Source organism: Camelus dromedarius, chromosome 19 (assembly GCF_036321535.1).
Source record: "Camelus dromedarius isolate mCamDro1 chromosome 19, mCamDro1.pat, whole genome shotgun sequence".
NCBI lineage: Eukaryota > Metazoa > Chordata > Mammalia > Artiodactyla > Camelidae > Camelus > Camelus dromedarius.
Window position 1 is genome coordinate 30,919,781 of NC_087454.1, and position 24,650 is coordinate 30,944,430.

At 44.4% G+C, this 24,650-nt stretch overlaps 1 protein-coding gene across 3 annotated transcripts in view; it reads right to left on the minus strand.

Annotated features, from left to right (window-relative positions):
- The window catches only part of RCAN2 (regulator of calcineurin 2), a 207,948-nt gene that overhangs the window by 75,759 nt on the left and 107,539 nt on the right, over nt 1-24,650 (minus strand). The window contains exon 1 of one of the 3 annotated variants that reach the window (XM_010994304.3): nt 1,030-1,305. The exons of 1 other annotated variant lie outside the window; for it this stretch is intronic. In XM_010994304.3, coding sequence (XP_010992606.1) covers nt 1,030-1,116 — 87 coding nt within the window. In that variant the 5' untranslated portion in view covers nt 1,117-1,305. Of the gene's footprint in view, nt 1-900; nt 925-1,029; nt 1,306-24,650 lie in introns of those variants that run through there. One more of the 3 variants, XM_064476561.1, reaches the window with a different exon arrangement.

Consider the following 24,650-nt stretch of genomic DNA (forward strand, 5'->3'; position numbering starts at 1 on the left):
CGCTGGTGAACACATCAGTTCCCGCCCGGTGAGCACTAGGGTGTCACCTGCACAACCCAAAGTAAAGAATTCAGGGTCTTTCTTTAAGTAAAGCCCAAGGGAGGGTGGAAAATAATTATGCAGTGTAATTTCCCATTCCCTCCTCCCATCACACAATGAGCAACTGTCCTTTTTGTTGTTGTCTGTGCACTGTTCAAATAAGAAGCCTCTGCTAGTTCTTTTTTTCGATATGAGAGAAGAAATCAAAATCCCCATTTCATAAGCATGGTATCTATTTCATAACATAAAGCCAACGGGGGAAAGAAAACAGAATGTATGTCATCGGGAGATGATCGCCCATGCCAGTCAAACAACTGCTGCAGATAACCGGTGAGGAGCAGCGCCCTGAACACTCTGACTCGAGATGCGGAATTTATTTATCCCTGAACTTTTCTATATGGACAACTGCTCAGGGAAAATGACTTGCGTCTTTTGCCTGACAAAGAAAATTTAAACAGCTGTTCTCCAACTTCCATTTCCAGAGAGCCGGGGATTGAAACTGCCAACCGGCTGCAGCTTTTGTTCAATTTGAAGAGAAGACCACATCGCAGCATATGTGAGGGACATTCCACAAAGGGGTTAATGTCCCACTATTATCAGGGTGCCCTGGGTGCGATGCTTATTAATGCGCTTTCCTCTTTTTGTCACTGATTTAAAACCCCTCGCAGCATTAAGGACTGGCTAATTCTTATTGACACAGATACAAGACTACCAAAACATGTCTACTGTGAAAGGGATGAGTGGGGAATCACCTAAGAGAAAAGGCAAGAAGAAAAAGCAGACAACGGTAAACCTCATCACATTCAAAATTAACGTGCCGGTCCCCCTTCGAACTTCTAATTAACAGAGCCATGCACTCACCACATGCATTTCTGGCGCAGATCATGCGCTGAAAACTAGGAACCAAAGTCTTGCTCCCTTTAAGCTAAAAAGAATCTGTCAGGCGCCGCAGCAACAGCAAGAATGACACAGGAGACTGCAGGTGCCTACCTTAACCTCCTGATTGGTGAAGACCTCCACATCCACCACGCAGGCAACCAGAGTGGAGGCATCACAGTCCATGCTAGGGGCTGGCATTCCCCCTCCTGAACTGACGAGAAAGAGTCAGGCAGCCTCCGAGTGGTGCGGGCGGGGACGAGCCTCCAGGTGGACGCTGCCCTGCCCTGGGGATGGCCGAGCTGGGCACCTGCGCCCGCGCCGCCGCCGCCCGCCCGCAGCCCGCCGCGCCTCACGCAGCACAGCAGAGTAAGGGCGGCCGGCCCTCTGATGGCAATGACATCACCACACAGACTGACACAAGCCGGAGCTATTTTTTCCCCCCAGCCTTTTATCTCTAGGCAGTGCAGTGGAGCAAATTGAACATGATTATGTGCTAAATCTGAACTCAGACTAAATCAATTCAGGCAGCCGAGCTAGGGACTGAGTCATAGTTGTTGTTTCAGCCGAGTGCTTATGTTTGCAAAAAGCAGGGAGAGGGGAGGGGGTAGAATCTGACACCAGAGGCTCTGTTTGGGGTGGGGGCGGGGCTGGGGCGGGAATGATTCTGCAGAGGAGCCTCCTGAGGTTAAGGTGTGACCATTTTTTTTGCCTCAGAAAAGAGCAGGAAGTTGAGGCGTTTTGCAAATTGCTTGGCTTCTGCTAATTGCCCTATGCAGTTCAGAGCAACTGCACATGTTCCGGGCATCCTAATGAACCCTGGGCACGGGCTAAACAGAAATCCATTCTTGGAGTGACTAAAGAGCTGGTCGTCAGTCATCCAGGGAGGCTGGTAAGAGGAGATAATGAGAGGTTTCTGAATTTCTATCTGAAGCACAGAAGTGCAGACCTGTAACTCTAAAAGCATCCGGGATTTCAGGCTGTCGCCAAGGTCATTCGAACCAAAAGCGGCCAGTGGAAAGGAGTGAGACCAAACGTCTCACACGGGGACAGATGGCAGAGTCTAATGGGCAGACGCACTGATGTGGGTCATTGTCGGAGCCTCGGGGCTCGATGCCGCCCAAGACTTTGAACACATACGGCTGGTTTTTCAGTCTCTTTTCCTGACTGTGAACCCCTGAAGGGCAGGGCCGTGGGTAATTCGCCCTTGTAGCTTCAGACTTTAGCAGAGGAGCTGGCATGAGAAGGCAGTAATTGTTTAATGAGTGAACAAACCAAGCAGGAACAGACTTCTTTCACAGTAGAAGTGAGCAAAGGAAAAAAATCCGACTGGTTTTCTTTTTATCATTGGTTACAAAAGTACCAGTAGAATTCACTACCGTTCTGGCAGGATCTCTGCCCAGGAGAAGTGCAGGCGCACCTTCAGCGGCCGTTGGAGGTTATGATTTGTAACAGATTGTCGCCTTTCTAACCCATGACTGGACAGAGTGGCCCAATTTTGCAGGCTGATGAGAAAGGTGACATTTTAGACCAAAGGCAGGAGTTCTGTGGTTGATCCTCATTTTGGACTACATTTGAGTCTTGTATTCAACAAATTTGAGTCTAGTCTTCAACAAGGCATTTCCCATGCTAAATGAAATCAGTCTACAAGTAGAAATATTTAGACTAATAAAACTGTGTGTGTGTGTGTGTGGCACTTACTGTGTTGTCCAGGGCAGGGCGGGGAATATGAAATCATACATGCGGATAATCCAACTAACACTTACTGAGGGATGACCCTGTACAAGGCTTTACACCAGTTGCTCTAAAGGATAAAATGATGAATAAGCAAAATTCAACTATCCTCAAGGGGCTGAAAATCCAGGGGAGGAGATAAAACTTGAAGACACACAGCTGTACAACAAGGCGACGGTGATGGTGGCTGGGAAGGGACAGATGGCATCTGGTGAGCGCACTAGAGAAAGAGCAACAGACACTGAAGGGAGCTGGGGCACATGAGCCTCAGGGAGCAGGACGTGACTTCTGCTCTGACCTTGAAACATGGGTAAGACTTTGTCGGACAGAGAAGGGGCGAGGAGAGCCCTCCCGGCAGGGGCAGAAACATCCAGAGCAAAGAAGAATAATAGGGTGTGTGGGGGGTGAGGCACATTGAAGGTTAAATTTGATGAGGAGCCCAGGGTAGACAAGGCAGAAAAGATCAAATGACTTGAAACCTCAAGGGGCCCTTAGTGTCTATCTGGTCGACCATGGGATGCCAGGCAAAGTTTCTGAGAAGGTATATGGGGTCTATAGGTACATAAATATAGCCGGAATGTCAAGGATACAAGAAGATGAACACAAATTTAAATACCACTGACATCTGATCAAGGAGCAAAACGAAAAACAGGGTTATTTTTTTCATATACCACAGTATATCCTAAATTCTTTTTTTATGGTTCATGGCAGCAGCGTGCTGGTACATGTTTAACAGTCGGCTCTCTGAAAAGCCCAATGTGTAGCATTTGCTGATTTCTGTGGTATGAATATCCCCACCGGGGCTGATTTTGAGCAGCCCAGATAAAGTCACTGAACGCAGAGTTGGGAAGTGACAATAATCGTTCACGCCAGCCGTCTGCGCTGCCCCCATCCAGCACAACGCTGTTCCACGGTCATGACAACGTCATACCATGCTAGTGAGAGTTCCTATAGTTGGCAGAGGGGAAGTCCAGCACGCAGGTCCAGGGCGGATCAAAGAGCAAACCACATACTATAACCATTGCTCTGTTCCCCTGAAGGGGAATTATTTCATACTCTGTTTAGCAAAGCGCTACAGAGGATACACATGTGTTATTTCAACAAAAGAAGTCCTGCTCTGACAAATCTTGGCAGAGGACATAGACTTATTCAGGAAGCAGAGCCTCACTCCAAATTGTCCAATAGGTAGGTTTGCTTCTTTTTTCCCTGATGCATCTTCATTTTTTCCTTTTTCAAATTGTTTCTTCCCTGGAGGTTCCTTCTTTATGCTTTTCTCTCTTAAATTATCTTTTCAAGGACACAGCACTCAATTCATTTATATTAGCATTATGATGGATAACTTACAGGGTGACCTATTATGGAGCCGTCTGTACGGTGCATCATATTACAAAGGGAGTAAATTGTGTTTTTAGGGTGAAATTATAGGCATTGAGAGCATGTAGTGATTTTGAAGTAAAATTATTGGATTTTTAATAGGTTGGTCCAGCACACTGGCTGTATTATACAATTCAATTGCTTATACAGAACACTCATTTTCCTACAGACCAGAGTCTCTAGGGTCCCCATTTAAGCAGAGCCCTGTTTCTCTACACAGAATGTACTTTTGATGGCTGGGATGATGGACAGCCTTGAAGGTGTCTGGGGTCTGTATGTGAGCAGCCGGGCTGATGGCTATAAGGCCCACAAACCCGGGCTCTTGTCTGCTCTCCCTCTCAGCCCACCTCAGCATTTGCCCTTCTGCTCTCCACATACCGGATGCACTGTGCTTCACGGCATTCCAGAAAAAGGCCAAGCCCTTTCCCATCTCAGGGCTTTCACACTTGCTATCGCTTTTGTCTGAAAGAGTCTAGGATCCTCCTCACCATCAGGGCTGAGTTCCTTGGAGAAGCCTTCCCCCATCACCCAAACAAAACACTTGCACACACGCGTGCACCCATCCGTGTACACACACCCAGACTCCATCACGATCCAGCGCCTTCCTTCTGACTTTACTCATAGCCCTTTTCACCATCTGAATGTGCTCACCTAGTTCTCTACTTGTTTTTTGCTGTAATGAGAATGCCACCTCCACCCCAGCAGGGGTTTCTGCCTCCCCTGTTCCCAGCTGCGTTCTCAAGGGCTAGCCGAGTACATGAGCCTGAGGAATTACTTCAAGTAACATCTAAAGTATGAGTGGATAAATAAATAAATGAGTCTAAAAAGGCAAGTAGAGGGGCTCAGATCAGCAGACCAGCAGAGGTGCCTCCCTGCAGGAGGACACACGGGCATCTGGGTTCAGGAATCACCCTCGTCCCTGACAGCTGAACCCTAGCACGGCTCTGCCCAGAAGAACCCTGCCCACCTGAAGTGACCAGAAAAATCTTAGGATTCATCCAAACCCCTGCTCTTCCAACGACCGGCCACATTAAGGAAACGGATGCAGCCCGATGCAGACCCGGAGACAAAGACCACTCTCCTGCCCCTCGGGCCGGGCAGTTCTCCAAGGGGGCTGACAGCGGAGCCAGGGAAGTAACCCCCGAGGGGACAGGAAGGGATGTGAACCTTTCCGTTCCAGAGGCAGCAGCCAAGTCTTCTTTGCTCATGAGCACAGGTGTCCCCGTCACAACTGTGGGTTGTCAGAGTTTGCTTGTCTTGAGTGTCTTTCTGAATCACTTAAGTTTGTTTTTAACATTTATGGTTGAAAATCTCAGACATGTTCAGAAGCAGAGAGAAGAGCAGAACGAACTTTATGTACCCACCACCCAAGTGCAGCGATAGCTTGGGACCAACCTTGCTTCCTCTCTGCCAGCGGGTCCCAGAGTGTGGTCCCCAGACCAACAGAACCAGCACCATCTGGGAACTTGTTCGAAAGGCAAGTTCTCGGGCCACAACCAAAGCTGAACTAGAACTCTGGAGGTGAGACCAGTATCTGTATCTTAACAAGGCCTCCAGGTAGTGCTGATGCAAAGTCAAGTCTGAGCACCACTGCTCCTCGTCCCCCACCACCCACACCCACTCCAGGTTATTCTGAAGACGCTGTCTGACATCGTGTCCTTTCACCTGTAAATATTTCAGTGTCTCTCCCTCAAAGACAAGGGCTCCTCTTCTGAAATCACCATCACAATCGTCACACAGCCCCCAAAGCAAGAACACTCCCTCAGCAACATCAAAAGTCCTGCCAGTGTCCACATTTCTCCACCTGCACCACAAATGTTCTCTTTCCTCCCCTCCTCTTTTCCCTCCCTGGCCCCATCCTGCTGTCCCTTCCTCCCTTCTCTCCTTCCTTGGCTTAACATTTCGCTTATTTAAAATTGGGATCTAAATGACTGTGTCTCTCGTGTCTCTCTTCATCTAGAGGGTCCTGCTCCAACTCTTCTTTGTCTCTTCCTCGCAGTCTGTCGCTGTTGATGGTGAAACCATGTTACTTGTTATTTAGAATTCTCCCCAGTCTGGGTTTTCTCTATGTGTTTCACAGAGTATCACACCACTGGTTTCTCTCTTATTTGCAGGTCCTGTTAGTTAGCTCTGGAGGCTTAATAGAGTTGGGACTGGCAGGACTCCTTCATGGATGGCGTGGTGCACTTCCATCAGGGGGGATGCAATGCCTGGCTGTCCCTCTTTTTATGGTATGAGCAGCCTTTCCTGCTCAAAGCCTAGATTCACTCTTTCATTAGAAGTTGCAAAATGATGGTATTCCTCCTTCATTAAGTCACGGGATACTTCCATTAGGAGGAACGACCTTCCGTCTACCATGGAGTTACCCAGAGCCACAATTTCATAAGACAGGCAAAACACACACTTGATTCTTTTATTAACTAGTTTTTTTTTAATGGCTTGCTGCCCATTATCTGTCAGAGAAGATCACTGAGGTTTTTCACTTTATTAAGTGTCCTTACGAACTCACGGATTAAACATATTTGATGACTTTAAATCCACTGTTGTTTTATCTCATTGATGGTTAAATTGCCAGTGCGAATCTAATCAGGTTGGCCTCCGCGTCCTTTTGACACAGTCTGATGGTCTCTCAGGGCCACCTCGCCACCTGGCAGGACAAGATGTTCCAGACTCATCTTGTCCATTTCCTGCCCCAGATAAGGAATCAGCCATTTCTTTCCCAGTTTCATTTAGTAAGTATTTCAACACATTCTGAGATCACAATCTGTAAACTTAGAGGTGTTCTCTGCACTGAGCTGGTTATTGTTTACAAGCCTTCTCAGTGGACCGAGCTAGAAGATATCTAAGCACATTTTAAAGATAACATGCACCATGCATTCAGACTGATCATTCCAATGCAAATCCAGGACTTCTCAATCTCACGTCTACATCCCCTTTCTTCCACCAAATATCTTGGTTCTTACTAGTAATGTGATTACTCATCTGCCTTATTCCATACTACAATGCACAGCACCTTCAGAATCACAATAGTCATACTACTAGGAACAATTTAAGATTTTTTCCAGCTTTTTTCTTCTCTTTTCTCTCTCTCTCTTTTTTTTTTTTTTGTCCTTAGTCTATATCCCTACAGCTGGTAGAGATTCCTGTGCTTTAGTTACTTGGAATAGTTTCTCTACTCATCAGCTGGATATCAAGTTTGGTTCATCTGTTTCTTTCTACTTTTGATTCTTAAGGATTGCCTTTCTCCTTGAATTTAATTTTTATTATCATAAAACATATGACACAGTTCAAAAACTTAAAACTACAAATCTACAAAGAAATCAAGCTTCTATCTCTGTCTCCTCTATCACATTCCCTCTTTCCCTCCCTCCCATACAGGTTACTATTATTTCATCTTTATTGTTTATTTGTTCTCTCATTAAAAAAGTACAAATATATATGTGTATTATTTTTCCTTTCCTTTCTTTGACAAATGATAGCATACGTTGCACATTTTTCTCTGTCTTGCTTTTATTACTAAAAAATGTGACTCTACAGACCACCTCATAGTAATATGTAAAAGTATTCCCATTCCTTTTCACTGCTGTATAGTATTCCATCACATGTGCTATGTGGATTTATCAAGTTTGTGCAACTAGGCCCCTGTTGATGAGCATGTGGGTTCTTTCCATTTTTTTGCTATTAAATACTGTAGCAATGGGTAGACTTGGCTTATATCTATTCACATCTTGCTACTGTATCTTTGGGACAGATTCTAGAAGTGGAATTACTGGGTGAAAAGACAAACATGTATATAATTTTGCTAGATTTAGCCAAATCCTCCTCCATTGAGGTTGTACGATTTTGCTTCCCCACCAGCAATTTTTTTCTATCTGCTCCTCCGCACACATCCTATTGTCCAAACAAACTGAACTTCCCAGTATTGTTAAAATGACTCTGCTTTGTATGAGTTGTTTCCTATAATTGGAATTCATCCATCCATCCATCCATCCATCCATTCAATGGCTATTTACTGAATATACTATGTACCCAATATTCAGTGAGGCACTGGTCACAGAAAGATGGCAAGTCACCGTCCTTTTCCTTAAGGGGCTGATTGTAAAACGGAGTAAAGAATTACAGTATGATATGATGTGATGATGTGATGTAACATAAATTATATTTGCTATAAATGATGTTGATATGCTGTGCAGTATGAACACAGGAGAAGGAGTATCTAAGTTTGCTATATGGAGGGGGCGTTAGAAAAGCTTTCCCCAAGCAAGGAACATTTTGTTAAACCTTGAAAAATGAGTAGTTTTCTACATGGGCAGACAAGTTGGGAGGGAGATGACATCTTAAGTACAGGGAGGGGCGTGGGGCAACGTGGTGAAGCAAGAGAAACCACGAGTAGCCCCGTACTGCAGAGATTCCCAGGCGGAGTTAGGGATCAGCGGTGGGGAGCTGTGGAAAATGCAGCTAAACTATTAGTCAAGGGCCTGACCATGAAGAGCTTTGTGAGTTACGGATAGAAATGTAAATTTTATTCCATAGGAAGAATGACCCAGTGAAGGCTCTAACAGTAGCCTCTTGGTTCCTCCTGCCTCTAATTTCACTGCCATTGAATCCATCCTGCAGAGAGTTCTCCCAAGGAAACTAAATCATATTACTATCCATGAGAGTAAAGTGAAAAGTTGGAACCAGGGGCGGCACAAATGAAAGAGATTACAGTAAGGAAATGTTAGAAACCTAACAGGCAAATAGACCTCTGAGACCTTGTTCTGGGAATTTCTGTGCTACCTTAGTGGAAGGCTAGCCTCCTCCACCAAAATAATGCATATTACCTCCACATAATGCACACAAATCCGCTGCAGCTCTCACCCCACTGTAGGGTTTAATTGTTTGATTGTGTCCTCAGCACTGAGCATGTCGCCAGGCATAAAGCAAGTGATCAAGATCATGTCTGATCAATGAATGAAAGAATGCATGAGTAAAAGACAAGACAAGTGGATGCCATCCTCACTTCTTTTCACAAATGGATTACTTCTGAGCCATCTAACCCAGCAGCAGCTCCATCCGCTTTAGTCTTGGGTGCTTGGCATGAAGCCTCCTACCCCATCACCCTGTTCCTTAAGCCTTGAGGGTCCTAGAGATGCAGACTGGAAGAAACAATTAGAAGCACAGTCATGAAGCCTCAGGTGTACTTACAAAGGGAGGCGGCTGGAAGTCCACTGAAGCTTGTGTTCCCTCCACAGTGCAGAGCTGTTTCTGAAAAGTGGTTTCCCAGTCAGGGCTACTGTTCCCAGTCTGAGTTCTGCCCAATGGAGTGGGAACAGAATGAACACACGCCAGTTTCAGGCGTGCCCCATAAGAACCTCCAACAGGACTCATTTCTCTTCTTTAACCTGATCTTCGGAGCTAAGAGTTGAAGACGGTAGAGGCTGTATCAGCCGAGGTCTCTGGATGAGTGCACGGAGCATAGTCCTATTTCCTCATCCTCTTCCCCAATCACACTGTCGGTGGGGTTTTACACGAGTGGAAAATAAACCTCTCTTCTGGTAAGCCCCTGAGATTTTAGGGTATTTCTGGTAGAGAAGACAGCATTACCTTAACTAAGCCAGCATGCACGTACATGTCTGTGTGGAAGTACATGTGCTGTGAGTGCAAAATCCAATTTTATACAGAATCAAAAACCAAATGAGGACAGAACCAGAAGTTAGAGGATTTAATCCTTAAATGTGGAAAATCTTTCATTATAAGCGAATCTGAATGTCTTGAGTTAGCAAATGAGCAGGTAATCAGATTGTTATTTGACATACCATGGTGAGTCTGTGTCAAGACAGAGACTAAGGGAGTAAATGGAGCTTGAGGAAAGAGCTGGAAGGCAAAAAAAGGGCAAATGAATAAGATCAGAGAAGGTTTTCTGGTAAAGTTCATAATTTTTAAAAACAGCTGAATTAGTAATAGATCAGTGAGATTTCAAATAAATAAATAAATCAGGATTATATGCAAGAAATACAAGTTAGAAATAATTAGAAGTACATTATGATTATGTCACGGGATCTTGTCCAGCTGCAGATTGCTGATGCCCTGGACTTTAAGACAGAGTCCACCTGCCTGAAAACGGCAGGTAGGGACGGCAAGTGACCTGCTCTGTACTTGTAGCTAGTCTAGGGCCAGCCCTAGAAGGAAGGCGTCAAGAAAGTCAATCTTCTTTCACAACAGTATCTTCTTTCTTTTACTTTCCCTTTTCAAGGAGGGGTTTTGGTAAATCAAAAAGCTAGGACAGAGGAAGGTAAAGAAGAAGAAGTAAGAAGCCACATGAAAATGAACAGCAGGACAGTTTCTGGTGTAAGATGGCAGGCTGATTATACACATTCATGCCAGCCAGACTGGGGTTTGGGTTGGGTGTGTCTGTTGGGCAAGGCAGTATCTTTGGAAATGTCCAAAACGTTGAGAAATCATGTTCCTTCTTTGAATGAGATAAGTCATGTGAGTGTTTTCATAGAGCTGGAGACTCAGAGAAGAGAAAACAAGAAGCTGGCAATGGAGGATTGTCTCTAGGCTCAAGGTAAGTGGGGGAAGAGATCTGCAGGTTACTTTTCAGGTAAGCCAGACTACTTCATCAGAATAGGTAAGAGGAAAGAGTCTTAGGGCAAACACTCCACAAAAGAATAAATGATGTGCATTTGAGCAGAGTTTTCTTTATGCTGTGTCTCTGGGATACTTGGTATGGGGAGCCTGATGGAGAAAAATGTAGAATTCCAACAGTGGAATCATAAATAAACTTATGAAACAGGAAGTTTTCACTAAGCATCGCTCTGGGATATGCATCTGAAATTTTGGTGGTGGCTGTTTGGTAAAAATGAAGTTTTCAATGCTCTGTTGGCGAAAATGTAACCTGAACAACCTTTCTGGAATGCAGGAGCCTTTAAAAAAATAAATGAAGCACACAGGAACTTTCACTTCCAGGTAAATGTAGGTTGTAGGAAACCACAGCAGGTAGGGACGGCAAGTGACTCTCTCAAAACGAGTAAGCCACACAGACTACACAATCACAGATTTTTAAAACCCCCTAAGAGGACTGATGAAAAAGAAACTTAAATGAACTAAATTCCACAAAGTGATAAGCCCGTCTCATGAAAGAAGAGATACGTGTCTGCTTTCATCTTTTACATAATGGTGGGAGAAAAAAGTATTTGTTAGAGACAGGTATAAGGAGAAACCAGATGAATTTCTAACAAACTTTTAAGGTGTCATGTGGGCTGGAATAATGGAATGGAATCCCTAAGAGCCCCAGACAAAAGCAAGTCTGAAAGCCAACACTGTATCCGGACTAAATGAAAGATAAAGAGATCTGCGGGACAATATAAAGTATTTTAATATATGTATAATTAGAGTCCTGAAAGAAGAAGAGAGGAGGATGCAGAAGAAATATGTGAATAGATAATGGCCAAGGTTTTCTCCAAATTGATTAACGATGTCAATGCATAAATCCAAGAAGTTCATTAAACCCCCAGATGACATGGCTAGACATAGTCCTAAAATTCAAAATTAAAGAGAAGGTATTAAAAGCAGGAAGAGCAAAAAGGCATTGCATACAGGAGAACAACAATAAGAATTACGACTGACTTCTCACAAAAAACAAATGGTCATAATACAATGGAACAATATATTTAAAGTGAAGAAAGAAAAATGATAAACTATCAACCACGATTTCTATATTCAGCAAAGAATGGCTTTCAGATACGAAAGCAAATCCTTATCTGTTACTTGTTAGAACGTAAAAGAGTGCAGCTACTTTGGAAAACAGTTTGGTCGTTTCTTAAAAAGTTAAACATACAATTAAAAATATGACCCAGAAATTCCACGACTTGGTATTTACCCAGGAGAAATGAGGCTCTACGCTGACACAAAGACTTGTATAAAAATATTCATAGCATTATTACAATAGCCAAAAATTATAAAGGGGAAAATACAGGTCTACAATCACGGTTGGGTATTTTAACACTTCCCTCTCAGAAACTGATAAAGTTAAAAAAATCAGTAATGATAAAGAACATCTGAACAACCCCACAAACCAGTTTGACCTAACTGACATTTACAGAACACCGCACCCAGCAGCTGCAGAATACACTCTTTTCAGATGTACACAGAACATTCGCCATGACAGGCCACGTACTAGACTGTAAAACAAGTCTCAGTAAATTCAAAAGGATCAAATTCATGTAGATCAGAGCTTCTCAAAACCTCCAGGTCCATGGAGTCCCTGAGACCCTTTTAGGAGGTCCATAAGGTCAAAACCATTTTCAAGATATTGGGACATTTTTTTGCCTTTTGCATTTTCATTCTCTCGTAAGTGTACAGTGGAATTTTCCAGAGGTTGAATGATTTCCGATACTACAGCAGATTGAATGTTTTCAGGCATTAAAGAAGTTTGAAAAATATAAACCAATCTCACTCTGTTCACTTCTCTCTTTGTTTTGGAAAATATGTCTTTTTTTAGAAAAATGTTATTTACATTAAAACATTATTTTTAATAATTGAATAAATTAAAAGAAGCTTCTCAGTTTTAACCTACCAATATGGTAAATATAAGTAGATGGAATTCACATAAACAAAAGCTCTGAGTCTGCAATAAATTTTAAGAATGTGAAGGTGGTGAGATAAAAAATTTTGATAACCACTGACAATGAGTATGTTCTTTGACCACAAAGAAATTAAATTAAAGATCAATAAAAGCAAGATATCTAGAAACTCCTAAGTATTTGGAAAATTTTTAAAACAACATTGCTGAAAAATCCTTCAGTCAAAGCAGCCACCTAAAGGAAAATTTTGAAGACATTTTAAGCCAAATGATAATGAAACAATATATCAACATTCGTGGTGTATAGATAACGCAGTGCTAGAGGGAAGTATAACGCTCTGAACACCTATGTTGAAAAGAATAAGATTTAATAAAATAAGCACCAATTTTACACAAAATCTTTCAGAAAATAGAGAAGGAAAAAACTCCTGCCAACTCATTTCATGAGGTCATCAGAGACTTGATGCCAAAACTTGTTAAAGGCATTAATATAAATATGCATAGTCTTTTACTGGCATTATGTTTAGAGATGTTAAAGAAATCATCATAGATATAGACAAATATTTATGTGTAAGAGTTATAACGGGAAAACCTATGTCCAACCATTAGGGACCTGTTAAATAAATTATGATAAATCTACAGGATGAGAAACCATGCATCTATTAAAAGTATGTTCTCAAAGGAATACTTTAATGCCATGGGAAAGACGTAAGTAAAAAAAAAAATGTGGTCTCATCCCATTATTACATGTAACATACATACATACAAAAAGCCTGAAAAGAAATGCACCAAAATATTAGCTGTAAACTGCTTAACTCTGGTTTAGAGGGATTGCCAGTTATTTTCCTTTTCTTTTTTCTTTTGATGTATTTTCCACATCATCTGGAATATAAATGTGTCACTTTAACAAAAGAATAAAATGATAACGATATAAGAAAATAATAATACACAATAATTTAATAATAGAAAAAATCTAATCTGTTGTATATAAAAAAAATTTGGATGATGCAACACTAATTCACAAAGTGACATTTCTCTGAAGAACCTTTGAAATTAATCAGTCCTATGCCTGGGGAAATCGAGTTCTTTTCCTGGGTGGATTCGTACAGTGTACATCAATCAGGCCATGCATCAAGTTAGTAACAAAATCAAATCTAGAATCTGGATCTCTCTCCTTTCACTTTGGGTCACAATGTGAGCACAAGGACATTGTTACTAGTGGTATGAAAATTCTTCAGGTTTAATCACTGCTCTCCAGACTGTGACCCCAGGAAATGAATCTGATTTACTCTTTAGGTTTAAATGTAAAGTGTTCAAACTTATGCTTAAAAGTTACGCTGTTAACAATCTCAACAAAAATGTTAAAGGATAAGTAACTTCTGCGTATTTCGTAAGGAGATGGGTACTTTTCCTATCTAAATTTTAATCATGTTTTTCCATGTGGTCAAAAATATTCCAATTTACTAAAATCTCAAAGCAAGACAATCATTAAAATTAGAATTATCAATTACATAAAAAAAGCTTAATAGTCTATTAAAGAATTCTGGCTAGAAAAAAAAAAAAAGAAAAGAAAATCAGTCAGGTTTCACTCAGTGGAAGGTTCAGCTTAAAGATCATTCCCACATTCGAAATTTGGGTTGCCTCATTAAGAAATATCTGTTTAATAGAAACGTTTCCAAAGAACAACAGGTATCTTTCTTTCTTGGCACATGAGTGAGTGAATCAAGCCTGTGCAAGAATAAATAAGCGAGACATTTTATTGTTCAAAATCTGGAGAAGGCAGCTTGGCTACACATAAGGCCTGAGCAGAATACTACATTGTGATGTAAATCAAAGCATCCATCACTTTCAACCAACCATAAAGACTAGATTTCCAGCGATGGCACATCTAGTCAAACAACTGAAATAACGTCTGTGTCACTCTCTGTGTTGAAATTGAACAGCCGTTTTGTGGTCGATCTAGGATGACTGAACCCAGATTCAGCGGGCAATGAGAGAGTGCTTTTTAATCCTGTCAGTATTTAACAAAAGGAAAGGAAAAGAAAAATCCATGTCCAGTGGCAGGATTAGTATGTCAGATCACATCCTCCACGATCTGATTGGATAAAAGAGCCTAACGTATATGTCCTTTGTCCTTAAGTCGTCAGGGAATGAGACAAGAATCCTAGGTGACAGCCAGCTTTTCCTCTGGTGCTGGAAACATCTGTCCGGGCGATGGACTCTGGGACCCCTTTCTGCCGTGAGCTTGTTTTGAGGGGCTTTCCTGCGTCCCCGCCGATTTTGAAGCCCCGCCCTTCACGTGGCCGTGAGCCTCTTCCTGTCCCACCTGACCTTCCCAGCACAAGCCCTCACACAGCCTGCCAGGATCCGCTGGAACGCACGCCGGCCTGGGAGTCAGGGTTCAGGCTGGAGCTCTGGTTCTGCCCCCGGCCAGGCCCAGTCATTTACTACCTCTGGGCTTTACTTTCCTCACTGTTGTATGAGCGGACTGCATCAGGCAGAAATGGCAAGTTACAGTGCTACACGGAGAAAGATTCTGCGGCCTCTTCCAGATCTTCCAGGAAAGGAACGCTTAATTAACACTGCCTGCCAGTAACCGAGCAGAGTGTGGTGACGATAAATCCTCCCAAGTCTGGAATGCAGATCTAAGTGACACCTCGGTGAGACATTCTCCCCAAATGATTTTCACTAGTCCTTCTGCCTTACTCCAGAGAACTGAGGACTCTCCATCCCACAGCCCCAAACTGCTTACCCACCAGCAGAGATACTGGCACTGCATTAACATTATAAAGGCAAATATGATGAATCCTTTTCCACAGTAGGAAAATCCTGTGAAGGGGGAAAGTAAGCCCTTTCCCCCTTCACAGGACAGCAAATCCAGAACCGCTAGTGAAATTTAGGGACATTTACTCACTAGTGAACATCTTAATGCATTATATTTACTTGTTTCATAGCTTTTATTATACACTTATTATGTGCAAAAGTACTAGGAGAGTCACTCCAAAGAGGAGAAAAAGAAGAGAGGATGATAGAATAATTAAGGCTTCCTGGTCTAAAGGAATTTTAAGTCTAGTAGGCAAGAACGACATTCAGAGATAACACCAGTCAATCAACAAACGTACATCTCGGAGACGGACGGCACTGTTCACTCCGGAGGGAGAGCCCCATTGCTCCCTTTCTCTTTCATCCACATCCAGTCCACATGCAGCTCCCATGGACTGAACTTTCGGAGTCCCTCTCAAATTTGTCCGTGCTGGACTCTTCTGCTTGGTACCACCCTGATTCTCACCACGATTTTCTCTCACCTGGACGAAGGCCAGAGCCTCCTGTCTCCTGCCTTCCCCTCTGGCTCTGAGACAGCCTATTCCCATAAAGAAGCCAGAACCATCCACCTTTTGAAAAGCCAAGTGGTTCATGCCATTCCCTGCTCTCAACCCCCAACGGTGCCCTGTAACATTAAGAATGAGATCCAAAATCTTCATCCTGGGTTGTAAGAACCTATGGCATCTGGTCCTGGCCCTAGGCGTCCTGGTTTTCCATTGTTTTCCTCTGTCCTTACTGCATTCCAGACAGGAAGCTGTTCTTTTGGTTACTTTAACCCACCAAATACTCCTGCCCCGGGGCCTTTGCACTGCTGTTTCCTTTGCTCGGGATGCTCTTGCCCTACAACCTCACGTGACTCCCTCCCTCACTTGACTCAGGCCTCTCTTCAAATGTCACGGTGGCCTTTCCTTACCATCCTATCTCAAATAGCACCTTCACATTCCCTCACACCATCTCCGGATTTATTTTTCTCAGTAGCACTTTTTACCACCGCCCACATCACATATTTACTTGTTCACTTTTTTATTGGTTTCTCCATTACAATACAAGGTCTGTGAGGGCGGGAACACTGACGGTCGAATTCACTGCTGTATCCCCAGCATCTGCAATAGTGTGTGGCAGGCACATAGCAGCTCCTCAATAAATATTTGCTGAATGAATGAATGAATGAATGTTGAATGGATGAATGAAAGCTAGAAACTGGCGAAAAGCCTGATACTGAACACCACCAAGGAATCTTGACTATAATGTGTGTCCCCAATGTCTAGATTCTGTTTCAGAGCAATGATTTGACGTTAAGAGATTTTACTTGGTTTGCGAGCAGGTGGGCAGTCTAGACAGAGGTGTATGGAGCGTAGCTGAGGGGCAGGATGGGGTGTAGTGATGAGAGCAGGTTCTCTTGTGTCTGGGGCACACAATCACATCAGTTCCACAGTGGGAGGAAACAAGTGGTCGCAGAGAGACAACACTTGAGGAGAGCCATTTGGTATAAATGACATGATTTCTGGGCATCTGGGTCTATTTTGTGTGTTTCCTAATCCACTTAATGTTATCAGCACAGATCTTGACCATAGGTTTATTTATTTATGTATTTTTAATGGAGGTACCGGAGATTGAACCCAGGACCTCGTGCATGCTAAGTATGTGCTATCACTGAGCTATACCCTTCCCCCCGAACATCTGGGTCTATAACCCAAGAATAGAAGCAGTAAGACCCATCTGGTTCATGCGAAGGCAAGCTACAGGCTGAACAAAACCACTGAAAAGGATGCACAGGAGTGACCAGTGCTTTAGGAATGGAGCTGAACTGGCTCTCGTTTCTGAAACTAGAGACGACTGAAATCAGCAGACACTGCATGCGTCAGTCCATGAGGGAAGATTTCACTTTTCTCAGAGTGAAATGCCACATGGGAGCCTCACGGGGCAGGTGCTGTTCTAGCCCTTTCCACAGCTCGTTAACAGCAGGGCTGGGAATCAAACCCAAGACATTCGGCCCTGGAGTCCATCCGCATAGCCATGGACCAAGCTGCCCCTCCTGGGAGTGCGGACTGACTCCCCCTTGGGCAGGTCACCCTCCCTGCGCCCTGACAGCAACAGTATTGTCTCTTAGAGCTGCAGGTCACCAAGGAGTTAACACACAAACATCCCACCTATCATTACATCTGTAGGGTCTGCTCCTAGCAGTGAGATTACTGGATCAGATACAGATGTTCAGTCACTTTCCAGAGTCACCTTGCTGGTGAGTGGGGCCAGGATTTTACCCCAGCTATGCTTGGCCCCAGAGCTCTCGTTCTTACACCCTTGCCAGCTTATCATCAGCTGTTCCCAGCGCTAGAATCCTCCTGGCCCATGGCAATTCTCAGTCAAAGCTCTCAGGCATTTTCTTTATCATATCTGAGTTTTAATTCTACATGGAGAAACTGCTAATGAGCTGCCTTTCGGATCCTAGCTGCCTCCAGCCTGGAACACGACTTGCTGTGGCAGAGTGCTGAAACCCATCAGGGAGGCTCACGTGGACTTTCATTTTGATTCTAATCTGAGATTCCATAGCAGGGATTTGAAGGAAGCCGTGTCCTTGAAAGTCTCTCACATACCAAAGCGCCACAGTCCAAGAGGCTTTATCTCCACGCTGCAGCGCTCACCAGATACACAGGTGAGAAATTTAATAGCTCCTCTAGTAAACAGCACACGCTGCCAAGCTGGCGAAATAGGACGGGAAAATCGGTGATTCAGCGGGACTCAGATAATAAATACCTTTGGCCATGATGGATGAACCGAACAAAATGCACCTGCATGCAGTCACGGACGGTCCAGGGAGCTGATGGCGCAGATTGGTTTTGTTGCTTTTGATAATCAGGGTGGGGCAGGTGGGAAGCTAGGAAGTCGGGAGGAGTGACATTTTTCTGTGGCAACCAGCCCTCCGGACTCCCCTTCCTTTGTCCCCAGGAACTCAGTGTCCTTGGAGTGTTCTTTGTTCTTCACCACCTCCCCCTTTAATGCTGGCTTCGAGAACGGGTCAGACACTTCCCATTACACTGTGAATATATGACTCTTACCATCTCAGATTACGGCTGGATTTCAACAGGCCCCCTCCAAGCAGACGCCACGGACAGGAAGGAGAACACAAAGGTGTGCATGAAGGCATCTCCAGTGGACACCCCTACTGGGATCTCTGAAACCACAGCGGCGGGCCAATCCCCTGTCTGGTTCACAGGAAGAGCCTGATGAGGTGCACATCTAAAACCCCACTGTCTTAATCCAGCTGACTGACGATAACCGGCATGTTCGATGACTTTCCCCGGGTGCTCCGAGTTCCCAGCTTTACGTGAAAACCGATGGATCAACAGGGTAAGGAGGAGGGAAGGATTACTTGTATCAAAATCTTGGAGAATGGCCCCCTTCCCTCCACCCATCCAGCCTCCTTCCCCTCTCAAGACTGAGTTCAGGGGCCGGGGCGCAGGGTGGGAGAGTTACATAATCTGGGTTTAAGGTCTGCATCCACCCCTCTCCTTGGCCAAAGTAGACAAGGCCCCATCAGTCTCTCTCCGCGCTCCTGTAAATGCCATTCCAAACCTAAACCCCTCCCTAAATATTAGGTAGAGAGACTATGCTCAAAACTCTGACTCAAATATTTGTTGTGATCCATAACTTCATGGACCTCATCCAAGTAAAATTCCCCTGGGAGCTCTGGGCTCAGGGCCAGGAACAGGAAGTCATCAGGGGAACATGGGGACACAGAGGACCTCGCAAGGATCGGCAGGGAGAGAGGGGCTCTGTCCCGGAGAAAGAGGAGGACATGCAGAAAGCTTGTCTGATGGTGGGGGGAGTCTCTGAAGACAAGGGCCAGCCATTCCACACCCAGAACCTTTGGCCATATTCTGCTTCTGGGAGGGGCGCTTTGAAAGCCTGAGAGACACCAGAAAACACAGACAGTGCAGCTGTGGAAGGAGCTGACAGTCCCGCACAGACAAGCCTTAGTAAATACACCCCAGACACCACGGCAAGGTTCTTTATTACTTTGATGAGAAGTTTCATCCCAAATAAAGGGAAATCTCCTTTTTGTATAAGGTGAGAGGCACGTTTCGTGCTCTGACCCAGGTTTGGCTTAGAGCTTGCTATGGTTATAAATGTCCCTATTTAACCTCCCAGTTAATACCTGGGAGTAGACACCAGGGTGAGATGTGAGGTTTATTCATGACTCCCACTGCTTAACTGATTAATACCCATTTCAACTCTTTTTAAAGAGAAAAAGGATGCAAACTTGCCGAGGACAGTATTTAATTTCCCAAGTGGCAGGGAAAGAAACACTCATTTATTTCCAGAGAACAGCAGTGGCTTATGTGCATTTGGAGCAGGATAAATGGGAATTTTATATACATAACTTGTACACAAGAAGTCTCTTCCCATGTACCAGACTTTAAAACTTAAGGGGTGTCTATCAGTGACAACTTCAAAGCCCATGGAATTTTCTTCTCATTCCTCACATGGACTTTAATTCTGAGAGTCATAAACCCTAGTTTACTTTCCCAGGAAGGGCAGACAGTTCTGTTTGACGTCGGATCTAAACCAGGATACGTTTTGTACGGTTGTGAAGTGCGGTTCTCTGGCTGTTAAGTTTGCTTCTAAATGTCAGTCACTTTCACTCTGCAATCTGTCACTGAAGTTTTCAGTGTTCAGGATGTGTACTGTGAGTGTGGTCTACACTTGCTCACGTGTATGCGTCTAATGCATGTGTGTGTGTGTGTGTGAATCACAGACTTAGGGCTGGAAGACACCTTAAAGGGCACTCAGGGCAGAAGTGTGCAACCCCAGCCACTTAAGAGAATCATCTGGGGAAGCTTTTAAAAGTCCTGATCCTAAAACTGGTGAAATCTAAATGAGACCCCTGGTCTTCTGCTAACATTATGATTGTGATGTTAATTTCTTGGCATGCATATTGGACTATCCTTATGTGAGATGTTACCACTGGGGAAATCTGGGTGGAGGAGGGTACAAGGGACCTCTCTAGATTCTCTTTGAAACTTCCTGTGAGTCTATAACTATTTCAAAAGAAGAAGTTAAAAATGCACAGGCCATACACTAGCCCAATTAAACCAGACGCTCTGGGGGTGGGGTCCCGGAATTGGGTTTTTTTCTTTTTTTTTTTTCAGTTTTCAGTTTTATTAGGTAGAATTGTTACAATTTGCACATATACAATACATTGCATGTAAATACATATATATAATATACTGCACATTTTTTTTAGTTATATGTACCTGGAAATCAGTCTTTTTTTAAGCTCCCCAGGTGATGGCAAAGTGAGGTCAAGGGAGACAGTCACTGAGCTTTTCCAACTATTTATGTGATGCTTAAGTGTTTTAGAATCTCCTAACACATTGCTTACCACTTTAATAGCAATAAAGCACGTTATTCAATTACTGAATGAAATATTTATTACGAATGTTCTAATATTCTAGGAAACCTGCAGAGATTTCCCAGGGAAAAAATTGTATGTATGTTTTAGGTAGGATGTTAATTTTGTAAATAATTCCTAAATCGTTTTGAATGAACACTGGCTAACCCTATGGATTTCCTAGCAATTGTTCATAATGGTGCGAATGTAACACGTTATTGTGGCACAAAGACTTAATTACCTTTGTAAATAAAAATATAAACACTTTTCCCACCGTTAAAGCTAGTCCTAGATAAAAGAATGTCCTATCTGTTGTTTAACTGGTATGTTTCAACTTCCAAATTTTGCAGTGCATAATCAGAGTCTGTCTCTTCAAACACCCACAATAAAGGCAAAAGACCTTCCTTAGATATCAGCCTGAAATGAAGATAAATTTGCAGTAAATTTATGTCTCAACCTAAACGTCTATGGCCCTGGTCTTGAATGCCGTGTATCAGCCCTACATGATGTTAGTTATTAAAATATTAAAATATCAAAAAGTAAAAAATCCCGTCCGTACATCCATATGCATGCAGACTGAGAAGAAATATTGAAAAAAAAAACATAGAGAGCAAATCGTAAAATGGACACATGAGAATTACAACAGCAGAGGAAGGAAGACTGCTCCAGAGGAAAAAAGTGAAAACTGAAAAAGGAAAAAGGAAGAGAAATCCTTCTTTCCACAGTAACAAATGCCTCCTGTGTGTCCATGTATGTCACTTGTTAGGTAAGCAGTATGAAAGAAGGAACACTTGGTACCCATCTACTTACATTTTCTCATAACCTACAGCCCCCACTGACATGAGTCACCAAACAAGCCTAAGGACGGTGACTGGCCACTGGATCACCGTGGGGCCAGCTCGGCTATGTTTAACTCAGTCCTCCACCAGAGACTTCTCAGATGTGATTCTGCCCCAGTTCACCTGAGGATCTGGTAAAACTGCAGATGCTGGCTCAGAAGCTCTGGGGTAGACCTGAAATTCCACATTCCTAACAAACTCCCAGGAGACGCCACTGCTGCTGCTCCAGGACCAGGCACTAGGGGACTGCCCACCCCCGCCCCCAACCTGGCCGAACACCCAGCTAAGTGGTACCATGATGTTACTAGAGCGACCAGGTGAAGGCTGCAGCTGCCCTAAAGATCTCATCCCAACCGCCCTCACAGAGCGTGGTGTCCCTGTAGGGGTGGCATCAGCAGAGAGCCCTCTTCCAAGAAACAGGCAGCATGGTGGAAGAGAAAATGATAAAGCTATGCCCCAGTTTCTTCTTGTCTTTAAATCCCTTTAAACATGTTTTGCTTCCTCTTATTAACAAATTAAGGACAGCATCCTCCTAAAAAGCGAAAAATAGAGACAGAAATTTGAAATGATGGATTGTTCAGAATCTCCTTGAAGTTTTCATTGAATTCTGTGCTTTGATTTCTTAGGTGTTTTAGTGCTTTGGGATGAGACGGCCTATTCCTGGCCCCAAACAAAAATAAGTAATGTTTTATGACTTGTAGAATTGACATATAATGCAATTATTGTCTCTTCAATATGCCAGTAATATGCCTACTAACCACTGTGAATGAAATTCTAAAGTAAACACATCGCAAAGGGCTAAGACCACTGGTTATGTATCTATTTTGGTTTTTTTTCTTTTTTAAATTTTATTTTATTCATTTTTTTTTAATGTATCTATTTTGGCTCAAAGACCACTTTGAGAAAGCTGGAGAGTCTCTCCTCCCACTGGAAGATGCAGGAATAAGTGGTTCGTGGGTCCTCAGTAAGTTCCAGAAGCCTTAGAATAGGGGCTGCAGGATTCTGGACTCTGAGAATGAGGCTCTCTTTGGCTTCTGAGTCAACCAAGTGTGACACCCGGGCTGGTGGCTTCCCTACGCCAGCCCGTGACATCGTCTTCTGTCAGTTAAGCTGCAATGGTGTCCACGGCCCTTTTCCCTCTAGGAAGTCAGGATGAAACCCAAGCTCACTCAGTTCAGACACGACAGCTTAAAATGCTTTAAAAACCACCAACTCTCCCCAACTCGTTAACACACCATGCAAAGCTCAGTGTCACCAAGTGGCCAGGCGTGAACTCAGCTTTGGGCAATCCCTGAGAGGACCATTTCCCTCGTTCACCAGGTCACCGAAGAAACTAATCAGTTTCTTTCAAGCGTGCCGAGGCAGAGAGATGAAAAAGTGCTGAGCAGCGAATCACCGCTTGGCAAAGCTTGGGGTGATCTCCAGAGGCAGACCCAAGGAAAGCCCGCTGATAAATTGCTCAGAAGTCAATGTGGGGAAATAACGCGTGTACGTATTTCCAGGCTGGGCCTGAGTGGCCGGGGTGGTCCAGGGTGCTGCTCCGCCTGGGCTGGTCGAGCCCGTCCTTACTGTCCCAGCTGGGCCGAGTCAGCCCCGCCGGCCGCCTCCCCAGAGCCTCCCTAGGAAGGGGAGATGCAGCGATGTCTTCAAGCATCTGTCATAACGACACCAACACGAGTCACCCTGAGGGCCAGGACCCTGCCTCACGAGGGGGTTGAGCCAGCGAGTCAGGGCTACATGAGGAAGTGGGGTGCACGGCATGAAGGATCAGAGTTACGCTCCTTGTCACGCACCCACCCAGCTGGGGAAACTCAACTGACAAGTAGGAAAGGCTGGCTTTGACCCCTATTTCTCCTCTGATCTCCTTGTGCTGACTAGGGGCTCAGGAAATGGCCGTCCTCTCCCGTTCCTGCTCTTCGGGTCACGATGTGCCCCCACCCTAGGCCAGTGGAAACTTTAAAAAGTGATTGCAGGGCCACACCTGCTGAGATGTCAATTTGCCGAGGCTGGAGAACAAAGTCTGCAAAGTAGCTGTTTGTTTTTTTTTCCCCAAAGTTTCCCCAAATGATTCTCATGTGTGTCCAAGTTAAAACCCTCTTTTCCAGCCCACCCCCTCTGCCCAGACATCTCCCAGGGGACCCTCCTTCCAGATACAGACGCATTCCATGCGGTAAGAGAAGAAGCCTGAGGGACATGAACCCCTGTGCAGGTCCAGGCCCCTGCTGGCTGGCAGAGCTCTGCAAGGGAGATGCTGGGGTTCCCAACAACACGGATGAGAAACGCGAGGCTCTGAGAAGGAAGGGAACTTGCCAAAGGTCAAAGGAAGAGCCAACAGGAGCAGTGGGCTTCTCACCCAGGGCTTGGCTTTCCACACCCAGCACCTGCCTCCCTGCAGAGAACACTTAACCCAGGAACAGAGCCTGCTTTCCCACGCGTTGTCCAGACTAGTTTTTCCAATCGTCCAATAAGACATATTATATCCATTGTACCAAAAAGAAAACTGAAACTCAGAGGAGTTAAGGGACCTATCCAAGCTCAACAGCTCAATAACTAAATGGAACATTCCAGTATATTCCCAGGATCTACTTTCCGAGGCCAGTCTTGACATTCAGTTCTCCTTGTAATCCTGCTGTGATGAACTTGACCTTCTCCTGCTACGCAGGCTGGTCCTTGCCAGGGATTTGGGTCCCTTGGTGCTAAGGAATGAGCAGAGGGGGCTGTCACACCCAGCCAATGCTGCCAGGACACGAGGGCCCAGCTGGCCACAGGCTGAAGAGACAGTGAAAACCCTTCCCGGTGTGCTGGGGGTCTGTCCCAGTATTAACACCGAAAGTCCCGATTCTGGAACCCTCCCCTCTCAGTCTGGGGGAAGACCCGGATGGTTCGTCTTCCTAGCTGAAGACGAGCCTCAGGACAACTAAATGGAATCTGGAAGGCTAGCTCTGGAGCTTCCCAGCAGAAGAGACATTAATCAGGCCCTAAGTATCTTCTCTGGTTAAGCCTTTAA